This window comes from Poromitra crassiceps (assembly GCF_964638095.1).
Source record: "Poromitra crassiceps genome assembly, chromosome: 6".
NCBI lineage: Eukaryota > Metazoa > Chordata > Actinopteri > Beryciformes > Melamphaidae > Poromitra > Poromitra crassiceps.
Window position 1 is genome coordinate 63584735 of NC_139627.1, and position 12500 is coordinate 63597234.

General features: G+C 44.1%; 1 protein-coding gene across 1 annotated transcript in view; it reads right to left on the reverse strand.

Annotated features, from left to right (window-relative positions):
* Positions 1–12500, reverse strand: part of LOC310778024 (myosin light chain kinase, smooth muscle-like) — a gene marked incomplete at its 5' end in the record, with an annotated part of 383786 nt that overhangs the window by 365026 nt on the left and 6260 nt on the right. Inside the window, 4 exons of the mRNA XM_083638339.1 lie at positions 631–834; positions 2258–2348; positions 7852–7887; positions 10262–10376. Coding sequence (XP_083494465.1) covers positions 631–834; positions 2258–2348; positions 7852–7887; positions 10262–10376 — 446 coding nt within the window. The remainder of the gene's footprint in view (positions 1–630; positions 835–2257; positions 2349–7851; positions 7888–10261; positions 10377–12500) is intronic.

Here is a 12500-nt window from a genome sequence, read left to right on the forward strand (position 1 = left end):
TCACGACAGACCAGAACACTCACCACACGTCACATCAGCTATCACGACAGACCAGAACACTCACCACACATCAGCTATCATGACAGACCAGAACACTCACCACCCACACATCAGCTATCATGACAGACCAGAACACTCACCACACATCAGCTATCACAACAGACCAGACCACTCACCACACATCAGCTATCACGACAGACCAGACCACTCACCACACATCAGCTATCATGACAGACCAGACCACTCACCACACATCAGCTATCACGACAGACCAGACCACTCACCACACATCAGCTATCACAACAGACCAGACCACTCACCACACATCAGCTATCACGACAGACCAGACCACTCACCACACATCAGCTATCACGACAGACCAGAACACTCACCACCCACACATCAGCTGTCACGACAGCTATGACTGACGCGGTCGGTCTCAATTTCTCCAAACTGGGACCACGCCAGCTGCATTCTACTGCATGTAGTACACTGACTGTCAGCAAGTACCTCCTACAAGCCCACATTAAAAACAATCAGTGTCAATGTTAGTATTGTCCCCTTCTTTGCTTGCAAGACACTGAAACCCAGCCGACCCCACTGAGCCCTGAGCAGGTAAAGGACACCTACATCTCCAGCACCATGACGATGTCTGACTTGCCCTCGAAGGCGTCGATGCACTGCACCAGCTTGGGGTGGTGCAGGCTGTTCATGATGCTGATCTCATGTCGCACGTTGTCCTTATCCTTGGCCGAGTACGCCTTGATGAACTTCCCCGCCCACACCTTCTTGGTGGCCTTCTCCAGCAGCTTGAACACCTGGCCAAACTTCCCACTAGGAAACAAACACACCCACACTTTACACACTTGAATGTAGGGCTTGGGCGATATGACCAAAATCTCATATCCCGATATAGGTCATTTCATATCCCGATAACGATATACATCATAATATAGCATTTTTTCTGTAAATTCAATTGATATTTTATATAAAATGACCACATAGCCATTTATTTTATGTAGCAGTTAAACCAGTTAAAATGTTGTCAAACCTTACCAAGGATACATGCATTCAGAATACAGATACGCATGGCTATTCTTTACAACACAAATAATAATAATTAGTTGCAGGGCAGTAGAATGAAACACAAACTGAACCAGACCACCAGTTCGATTTTCAAAGATTACATTAGAGCAAAACGGGTAGAATAAAAGTTATTTAGCCTATAGTTCAGTCCAGTTCTCTCAGTTTGTTTATAAAGGAACAAAAATGCTCTACTTTCCATGTAGGATTTCCATGTTACCAGTTCAGTTCACTCAACAAAAATACTCCACTCCGGGATTTCACGGTTATCCAACACAACTCTTAAACCCAGGGAAAGCTATAAGCTAAAGCTAACGATAGACGTTTTGTTGTCGGCTCCTCAATGGATTTCCTTGGGATGATGAGAGGATGGGAGGAGACGTTTTGCCAGGTTTAATGTTAGGAGGACACACGCAAATATGGATCAAACGCGGACTTAACACAGCGCAAATGCCTGGGTAGACTAGGCGGAGGGAGTGGAGGTAACATCTCCCTGCTCTTTAGCCTACTCACTGGCTGATTTGTGCCAGTTATAAAGGGACGCAAGGGGCTTGTTGACACAGAGTCTGGTGCTTGTGTGGTGGACATGAGTAAAAAAGAAAACAGAATGAAGAAAGCACAGCGTCATCCAAATGACGGACAATATTGCTGTAAAGAAAGAGTGTGATTTGCGACACGGCGATATAAACGATAGAGCTTCATATTAAACGAAATACATTTTCTATCGTCCAGACGAAATATATCGTCATATCGCCCAGCCCTACTTGAAAGTTTATACTCACAGGGCTGGAGTAGATTTGAATTCTAACTCAACTTTGAGTTCGATTTCAAAACCTTTGAAAGACTGGTGAAGATGTTCAAATCCTCCAACTTGCTGACGTCAATGAACACGTCTTCATTTTCTTTTTTCTTTTTTGAGTTAAATGGCATCCTGTCTCTGCAAACTCAATTTAGGATCTGGAATCAAGTCTGTATCAAGTCAATAATTACATTGTCATGGTAAATTGTCCCTGATGTAATCAATAACCAGCCTGGTCCATTTAATTTGAGTCACAGCATTCTACTGTAGATCGTTTGCTGACAAATGTACTTGTTATAAGTGTCTTTGAACATAAGCGTGTGCTAGGTGACATGATGTAATGTAATAATCTAGTTGACAGCAGTAGAGTCTTACGTTCCCAGCCTCTCCTCCACGTCGTACAGCTCTTTAACCTTGGTGTCCGTCCTGATGGTCACATCTCGGTAGTCCGGTTCCTTCTCTGAGTCTGAGGGGGGAGACGACCAGAGCCTTCAGTGTGAGACAACCAGAGCCTTCAGTGTGAGACAACCAGAGTCTTCAGTGTGAGACAACCAGAGTCTTCAGTGTGAGACAACCAGAGTCTTCAGTGTGAGACAACCAGCACCTTCAGTGTGAGACAACCAGAGCCTTCAGTGTGAGACAACCAGAACCTTCAGTGTGAGACAACCAGAACCTTCAGTGTGAGACAACCAGAGCCTTCAGTGTGAGACAACCAGAGCCTTCAGTGTGAGACAACCAGAGCCTTCAGTGTGACTTCTGTTCATTGTTTTTCTTTGGAAAATGACAACTTCCATTGTCAAAATTTTAATGCGCGTGTAGCACCCATTAATGTAATAATTTCCCATAAATGTAATAACTAATAAGAAATGTAATAAAACATTCACTTAACTTGATCAAAAATGTAATAAAACCAAATAATGTAATAACTTGACCAATAATGTACTTAAATGCCCTGACTGATATTGTATTAACAAAATGTAATCGTCGCTGTCGGGTGGGGGTATGTCAATTCTTTTTTTTTTTGTCATAAATCAATGCCATTGGTCACCCTTCACGTCTGTTTGTGAGTTTTACAAAATTTAACCAGTGGAAAAGCATTAAAACGTTCTTGAGACTAAGTCCCGTAACTCCATTCGCCCTCAAACTGTCGACAAAACCTCTGAGCTCCGCCGTTGCCTCCGTATGAGGCCCCCAGGCAGGAGGAAACAAATGATTATATTAAAAACTGCTTTTGACATAAAAAATACGAAATACAGGGTTTTACACCTGCATGTCTTTAGGCCGACCCAACAAGTTCATCAACCAACTAAACGTCCTGCATTAGCCGTTATTGTGCTTGTGGATGTGAGATATAAAAACTTGATTAAAAAAAGAGGCTTTGTAATTAATTAATTGAAATGAATCGCATTTTAATCGCATAATCAAATGGATTTTTGTATACGAGTGAATAGGTAGTAGTAGTATTAGTACTTTATTTGGCACATAGCAGTCAGTAGACTGAATTAATGACCAATTTACAGGTTAAAAAGCAAACATGAGCACAGGTTAAAATGCAGACATCATAGTAGCTTCACTAAAATAGAACTTTCAGTCATAAACAAAAGGAGAGCAGACCAACAGGACGTGTTATGGGGTATGGAGGAGGTTCAGGAGTATGGTATGGGAGAGTTCTAATGGCAACGTGTTTTTGTGAGGGGATTGTTCAGTTAGAACAGACAATACATATTGCTGTATTTGTACTTGTCAGAAGTGGACTTACTCATCTTGGCTCTGAACCCCGTCATCTGGTCGAGTGCGGGTTGGCGACTGCTTGCTCGTACTAGGACTAACGTTAGCATGATCAGCGGCTAAGTTAACGTTACATGTAGCGCTGGCTTGTAGCTGCAACATGTTTAGCATTGCGGTGATACGGGCGGCTTGAAGTGCTGATATGCAAATGTCTGTCGTTACATCGCACTTCCCACATGTGGGGCTTTGTTTTCTGATGTCACTCAATGCACGTTGTGCATCGGTATGATTGCTATGCCTGGAATTTGTCCACTGATAAACATTATATGGTCTCTGTAGTGCAAAAATAAAGTGCGATTAAAATGCATGCATTTTTTTAACGTGTTATTTTTTCTGTAATTAATTTATGGAAACTAACGCGTTAAAGTCCCAGCCCTAATTTCAATATTGTATTACAATGTTTACAATGATGACTGTTGTCTTTTGGGTGTAATTCTCCCACCCTGGACTTTCTGTCTGCTAGCTTGGCTTTCTTCTTCCTCTGTATAAGCAGTGAAAGTTACATTTTGCCCTTGTGGTGTTAAATCATTACTTTAGCAATACAGTCATGTCAATCTGTGCTACTTAATCAATTAGTACTTCCGATAATTGATTATGCTGATATTGTTTACCAAAACACCATAGCTTCTCACCTGCGTCCTCTTAATGTTGTGTTCAATAGTCTGTGTAGATTCATTTTAACACATTCACTGCCAGCCGTTTTTTTTTTACTGTAGGTAGGTTCTGCCAGAGGTTTTTTTTGAGGATTCTGGCTCATCTTTCAAGACCCGAGGATTCTTTTCTGCTAAGATTTTGTGAACACACAATATCTCAAAAGAACTAATAGAATGTGTGCTTTCTCTGTCTAAAAGAGTTAGTTTGTAGAGTTAGTAGTTATGTAAGCATTAGCAGTTGAATACAGCATGGTTTCAGCGTCTGGAAATTTATTCTGAGATAAACGCTTTTTGTGAAATTCGATAGAACAGTCACTTTAACCATTCATTTTTGGCATCAGTAAGACGTCAGACATCTAAACAATAGTTTTGAACAGTAATTTCCTCCATAACAGCAGGAAACCCCCCTCTGCTTCCAACTCCTCCCTCCGTGGGCGTTCTCCTCCGCCCTCCTTGGCGGAGGAGCCAGGCAGCAGCAACTCGTTTGTCACAGACCCGCTGCCTGGCTCCTGCCTGGCAGTCTGGATGGGGCTCGCTGGATGGGTTTCGCTCGTTTCTTGGCGGTCCGGTTGAGAGCTCTGATGAAGCTCTTGCAATTCTGGGCTTATTTATGGTGCGTGTTTCAAAGTGTGCATCCAGTCTATTCTTGGAACCCCCCACCGTTGCCACCGCTGTGCATCAGCGCGAAAGTGAAAGCGTTTTCGCCATCCATTTTACTGTATGAGAACGGCTTCCTCGCGCTTTTCCCTCCAGTTTTGGCTCGCCTCTTTCTACTGTGGAGAGACATGTCGCCACTCAGTGGGTCGGTAAAATAGATTATACACATTCAATACCTCCAATAGTGGTATAGGAGACGTAAAAGGGTTAGATCAACGTCCCACCGTCCAAAAAAAAAAATAAATTTTTTTGACGTAAAAACACGTCATTGGCAGTCAACCGTTGGATTTAGTTTGACGTAAAAACACGTCATTGGCAGTGAACGTGTTAAGATGTCCATATCTCACCCACCATTGTAATATGTATCATTCACTTAACTGGCTATCTCCTAACTCTAGAAGACATTTTCACTGGCTGCAATTCATTTTCAAATGTATCAACTTCAACTACCCATCTTACCTTAAACAGTACTTAGTCCCCCATATTTCTTTATATCCGCTTAGACACTCCCAATATCCTTCATTTGTTGTCCCCAATACTCTCACTCAAACCGGGCGTAGGGCATTTCATTTCAAAGCACCATCTGATTGGAACAACCTACCAAATTCTCTGCGCTCTACTACCTCACTGTTCATGTTTAAAAATGCATTACTTACTCTTCTAAAAACAACCTACAACTACTTTGACTACTGTAAATTGCCCTTGGGTGTGGGCGTGTGTGTATGTGTGTGTGTGTGTGTGTGTGTGGGTGTGTATGCGTGTCTGTGTGTGTTATGATTGTGCGAGGTTTGTACCTCTACATGTTCATGTAAACCTGCAACTCTCTTTTGTTGTATTGTTGATGCTTTCTGTTCTTATGTAGGTCCCCCTCTAAAACGAGATGATTCATCTCAAGGGGTTTTCCTTCAATAAAGTTCAATATATAGTAAATTTCACTCTTTACGTGTGTGTGTGTGGGGGGGGGGTACTTCAAGTCTGGGTCACCCTGGGGCATCACACTGTGTTAATCCGGCCCTGCTGAAACATGCATGGCAGCTACAGTATCAAAATGAGCAGACATCCAAACATTAACCGGCTGCATGTGTGTGTGTGTGTGTGTGTGTGTGTGTGTGTGTGTGTGTGTGCATGTGTGTGCATGTGTGTGTGTGTGTGCGCGTGTGTGTGTGTGTGTGTGTGCATTTACAGTCGGCTTAGTTTCAGGTTGGGCCTGAACGTGACGGGCTGGGCCTGTGCAGAGAGAGCAGACCTCTAGTTCCACCAGTGTCTTGTGTTGTTGCATTATTGTGTAGCTGACATGTCGTGTGTCCTTGCTGCTCTGTGTGTGTTAGTTCAGGTTGTGTGTAGCTGACATGTCGTGTGTCCTTGCTGCTCTGTGTGTGTTAGTTCAGGTTGTGTGTAGCTAACATGTTGTGTGTCCTTGCTGCTCTGCGTGTGTTAGTTCAGGTTGTGTGTAGCTGACATGTTGTGTGTCCTTGCTGCTCTGCGTGTGTTAGTTCAGGTTGTGTGTAGCTGACATGTCGTGTGTCCTTGCTGCTCTGCGTGTGTTAGTTCAGGTTGTGTGTAGCTGACATGTCGTGTGTCCTTGCTGCTCTGTGTGTGTTAGTTCAGGTTGTGTGTAGCTAACATGTTGTGTGTCCTTGCTGCTCTGTGTGTGTTAGTTCAGGTTGTGTGTAGCTGACATGTTGTGTGTCCTTGCTGCTCTGTGTGTGTTAGTTCAGGTTGTGTGTAGCTGACATGTTGTGTGTCCTTGCTGCTCTGTGTGTGTTAGTTCAGGTTGTGTGTAGCTGCCATGTTGTGTGTCCTTGCTGCTCTGTGTGTGTTAGTTCAGGTTGTGTGTCGCTGACATGTCGTGTGTCCTTGCTGCTCTGTGTGTGTTAGTTCAGGTTGTGTGTAGCTGACATGTCGTGTGTCCTTGCTGCTCTGTGTGTGTTAGTTCAGGTTGTGTGTAGCTAACATGTTGTGTGTCCTTGCTGCTCTGCGTGTGTTAGTTCAGGTTGTGTGTAGCTGACATGTTGTGTGTCCTTGCTGCTCTGCGTGTGTTAGTTCAGGTTGTGTGTAGCTGACATGTCGTGTGTCCTTGTTGCTCTGCGTGTGTTAGTTCAGGTTGTGTGTAGCTGACATGTCGTGTGTCCTTGCTGCTCTGCGTGTGTTAGTTCAGGTTGTGTGTAGCTGACATGTCGTGTGTCCTTGCTGCTCTGTGTGTGTTAGTTCAGGTTGTGTGTAGCTGACATGTTGTGTGTCCTTGCTGCTCTGCGTGTGTTAGTTCAGGTTGTGTGTAGCTGACATGTTGTGTGTCCTTGCTGCTCTGTGTGTGTTAGTTCAGGTTGTGTGTAGCTGACATGTTGTGTGTCCTTGCTGCTCTGTGTGTGTTAGTTCAGGTCGTGTGTCCTTGCTGCTCTGCGTGTGTTAGTTCAGGTTGTGTGTAGCTGACATGTCGTGTGTCCTTGCTGCTCTGCATGTGTTAGTTCAGGTTGTGTGTAGCTGACATGTCGTGTGTCCTTGCTGCTCTGCGTGTGTTAGTTCAGGTTGTGTGTAGCTGACATGTCGTGTGTCCTTGCTGCTCTGTGTGTGTTAGTTCAGGTTGTGTGTAGCTGACATGTTGTGTGTCCTTGCTGCTCTGCGTGTGTTAGTTCAGGTTGTGTGTAGCTGACATGTTGTGTGTCCTTGCTGCTCTGTGTGTGTTAGTTCAGGTTGTGTGTAGCTGACATGTCGTGTGTCCTTGCTGCTCTGTGTGTGTTAGTTCAGGTTGTGTGTAGCTGACATGTTGTGTGTCCTTGCTGCTCTGCGTGTGTTAGTTCAGGTTGTGTGTAGCTGACATGTTGTGTGTCCTTGCTGCTCTGTGTGTGTTAGTTCAGGTTGTGAGGAGCTTACCATCCTCATCCTCCTCTGCCTCCTCCTCGTGGTTCTCTGTGGGACAACACACAGCACAGTCAGGTCTAACACACAGCACAGTCAGGTCTAAACACAGCACAGTCAGGTCTAAACACAGCACAGTCAGGTTCTCTGTGGGACAACACACAGCACAGTCAGGTCTAAACACACAGCACAGTCAGGTTCTCTGTGGGACAACACACAGCACAGTCAGGTCTAAACACAGCACAGTCAGGTTCTCTGTGGGACAACACACAGCACAGTCAGGTCTAAACACAGCACAGTCAGGTTCTCTGTGGGACAACACACAGCACAGTCAGGTCTAAACACAGCACAGTCAGGTTCTCTGTGGGACAACACACAGCACAGTCAGGTCTAAACACAGCACAGTCAGGTTCTCTGTGGGACAACACACAGCACAGTCAGGTCGTAACATCTGTCTGAGCTCATCTGCATCTTCTCTCCACTGCTTCTTTTCATTCTTCTCTCACGTCTCCTTCCACCAGTTTTAACCATGCATGTAGGTTTTAACAGCTGTTTTCTAAAAGCCTCCACCAGGTGCCGCCAGTCTGCTCTCTGCTGCATGTGGTAACCACGTCTGCAGCTCCACGTTTATTTCAGTTGACTGTAATTAGTTAAAATGTTATGCAATTCTTGTTTTTGTTTTTTCCTGTGCCTGAGCTTGTTTGTCTTGTTTGTTTATTGTTCTTCAAAAAATTGAAAAAAAAAAAAAAATTATGCAATTCACTTTATTTATTTATTTATTATTTTATGTATTTATGTATTTGAGGGACAATGAACAGCCAAACGGTTAATTTTCAACTGCTGTCTCTTGGAACTCCAGTTAGAATTGCCTCACACACACTGACAGGAGTCTAAGCTGCATGTCTTTGACAGGAGTATGAACCCTAACATACATGTCTTTGGTGATGGGAGGAAACCAGAGCACCCGGAGGAAACCCACACAACACGGGAAGAACATGCAAACTCCACACAGAAAGGACCTGGGACGGACCGGGGTTCGAACCCACAACCTTTTTGCTGTGCGGCAACAGTGTTAACCAATGAGCCAGTAATTTTTATTTATTACAGGCAAATAATACATACTGTATAACACACTTGACAATATGATGACATGACAATATATCACAAAAAAGAAAAGGAAAACAAAAAAAACAAAAAAAAAGTAAATAAGAATAGAAAAAACTCAATAAAGTTAATTTGATCGTTTCACTAAGTTCTGAGGGAGGGCCACCGCTCAACCCAGCCAAGTATCGGCCAAGGTGCTGGAAAAATAACTAGAGTTACAAATATAAAAGGAATTTCCGCACACTTGAATCTGTACAGATTTCACATTTATTAAGCGAGCTTTCGGTCGACTAGACCTTCATCAGACCTTCATCGTTTCACTAAGTAAAATAATTAGATTCACAGTCCCAGTACATTTAGAAACTGAAATAGAAGATGAGTCTGTACATGCGTAGACGTACTTGTGTGTGTATTGGTGTGTGTGTATTGGTGTGTGTAAGTGTGTGTGTTTGTGCGTACAGTTGTGGGTGGATACAAGTGCATTGTGCTGTACAGTACATATTGGTGATGATCTTTTATGGCACTTCTCTGTTTTTTCTCTCCCTTGTCTTTGTGTGCTTTGTGCATGTTGTCTATGTGTGTGTGTGTGTGTGTGTGTGTATGTGTGTGTGTGTGTGTGTGTGTGTGCATGTTGTCTATATGTGTGTGTGTGTGTGTGTGTGTATGTGTGTGTGTGTGTGTGTGTGTGCATGTTGTCTATGTGTGTGTGTGTGTGTGTGTGTGTGTGTATGTGTGTGTGTGTGTGTGTGTGTGTGTGTATGTGTGTGTGTGTGTGTGTGTGTGTGTGTGTGCATGTTGTCTATATGTGTGTGTGTGTGTGTGTGCATGTTGTCTGTCTGTGTGTGTGTGTGTGTGTGTGTGCATGTTGTCTATATGTGTGTGTGTGTGTGTGTGTGTGTGTGTGTGTGTGTGTGTGTATGTTGTCTATGGTTTGGGTTGTTGTGTTTTGTTTGTTTTTGATCTACAAAGGAAACAATAAAAAGTATTATTAAAAAAGAAAGAAAGTGAAATAGACAGGTAGAGCCTATTTAGTTTTTTATATAGTCCCATTCTTCACTACAGCACCCCCCCCCCCCCCCCCATTTCACTACTTTGTAATAGTTGGCATAGCAATGTATTCTTTTAAGAAACTTAGATTCAAATTAGTTCTTGATTGAGCTTTAAATATACGGTAAGTATTTTACCTAACAGAATATATTGTATTTATTATCTGGGGACAGTTTTCATCCAGAACCCCCAACATAATGTTTAAAGGTGTAAGTTTATTTATTCATTCATTTTAATGGCTTTTTGAATTTAGTTAAATTGTTAGTTTACCCACCATCATCCTCCACCAGGCCCACGGTAACGGGTTCGGACTCGGCGCTGGGCTCTCCCACTCCGTAGATGTTCACCGCCCGGACACGGAACTTGTACTGACGCTCTGGAAGAAGGTTCTGGAGAGAGGGACAAAGACGTGATTGATTCCTGAGTGCAGTCTGCCTGCTAGCTGCTATTTTGTGTATAGAGCTTCTGTCTATGGAGAGCACGGGCTCTATCGTCCCACTGGCCTTAAATTAGCGCTTAGCGCCAGCCCCTATTAGTGGGCGTGGACTGGCGCAGTCATATTTTCGTATCGCCGCTACACGCGGCCTTAAAGTCCCTGGAAACCAGAAATATTTCTTTATTATTTAGCATTTTGAGTTCATCACATCACAGGACCCTATGTTAATAAGCCACCAGCCAAATTTGAACGATGATGAACGTTGCAAAGTATATAAATTTAGGTTTGACAGTCTGGCAAAACTCATGAGAAAATCATTATTTTTTAGAGTGTATTTCTCCCGCGGACTGTGTGGGCGTGTCCCATCTGCAGCAGGTTTTCCGAGAGAGAGAGCGCGAGACAGAGGGGGGAGGGAAACAGAGAAAGAGATCAAGTTACACAACACTTGCGAGTGTGTGTGTGTGTGTGTGTGTGTGTGTGTGTGTGAGAGAGAGCCACCAGCCTGTGTGTCTCTCGCTCTCTCTCACTAGTCCCGAGAGAGAGAGAGAGAGAGAGAGAGAGAGAGAGAGAGAGAGAGAGAGAGAGAGAGAGAGAAGCACATGGCCTGAAACCCGACACCTTGCTAATCTCACAAGCAGCTTGGCAGACGGCACACAGAGGAGGGAGACGGACAGCGAGGGAGCGCTGTCACTGGGGGCAAAGAACGGACTTGCCATAGGTGGGTGCGGATTGCGCGCGTGTACAAAGGTTATATAGAGCTTATGACGTCATAAGCTCCTGCGTTTTAGCACCTCGCGCACTGCTGTCTTCAATGAGGAAGTACTTTGTAGAATCTTGTAGAAAAGTGGCGATTTTAAGGCTTTGGGTTGAAAGTAATGTATAATAATTTCGGAGGCACAAAATTACTAACATAAGACCCTAAATAACATAGTTAGAACGTTTTTGTGGATTTTGGTTTCCAGGGACTTTAAGCATTATAACCACGCCTTTTAAGCGTAGAATTATTCACAACGTGCTCATTGGAGAAGTGCATTAAACGAATCACAATGTCCGTTTCATGTTCCATTCCACGGAGTGATCCAATCCGGTCAGAAAAGCCGACCAAAGTGCTCTGAGCTCTCCCCCCTCCCTCTTTCATCCCCGTCTGTCTCCATATATTATTCCATATTATTATGCTTCTCAAACCAATCTCACTGCAGTTTAAATACTGCAAGCATGTAAATACGCTACACTATAGCAAGATCAAAGTGAAAAGAATGTTCGAAACGCATCGGCTAGAAAAATATAGCCTATCCCTGGATGTCATGATGAGATTAGATTGGTGAAAGTTTGGGCAGAATGATATAGTTTTCTCTCGCTACCTTTTCTTCTCCCCCACTGCACAGGTAGGATGCAACAGCCTCTGAATGACAGGGGCTCAAATCTACAGTAAAACAACTTTTTTTTCATCGGTCATTGTGCCTGTCTGACGCGCGAGAGAGAGGGAGTGAGCGAGAGAGAGAGGGGGAGAGAGAGTGAGATGGCAGAGGAGAGCTGCGCGCAATTACGCACAGTAATATAACCGGTGCACTGAATAAGGCCTGGTTTTGAAAAGCGCTAAGCGCTAAATTAACGCCAGGGGGGAAGAAACACCCATTCTGGCCTATTCTGGCACTGCGCAACGCCTCTTCGGCGTAAAGCGCATTTCGGGGCCTAAAAACATGATGCTATCTTCCCGAGGCAGGCGCAAAGCGCGTTTTTCTGCGTTTAATGCCAGTTTAGCGCCTAAGGCCAGTGGGAAGATAGAGCCCCACATCTCAACTAAAAACACTTGTACTGGCCTGGCCTGCTATGAAAAGAAAAGAAAAAAATCCCAGGCCAGGCCAGGTCAGGCCACCGGGAAGCGCCGCTCCCGATTAGCCAGTCCGGGCGTGCTTAGCTGGAACGTTAGCACGCTTCCTTCTACGTGGTGAGATGGCTGGCAGGTGTAGTTTGGTTGAAAGTAAATACTTCCTACATGAAACTGCTCACAAGGTCTGTTGAATCGGTTATGTTGAGTAACCGGGTCATGATTTCTGGAAAGAGACATTGCTGCTGA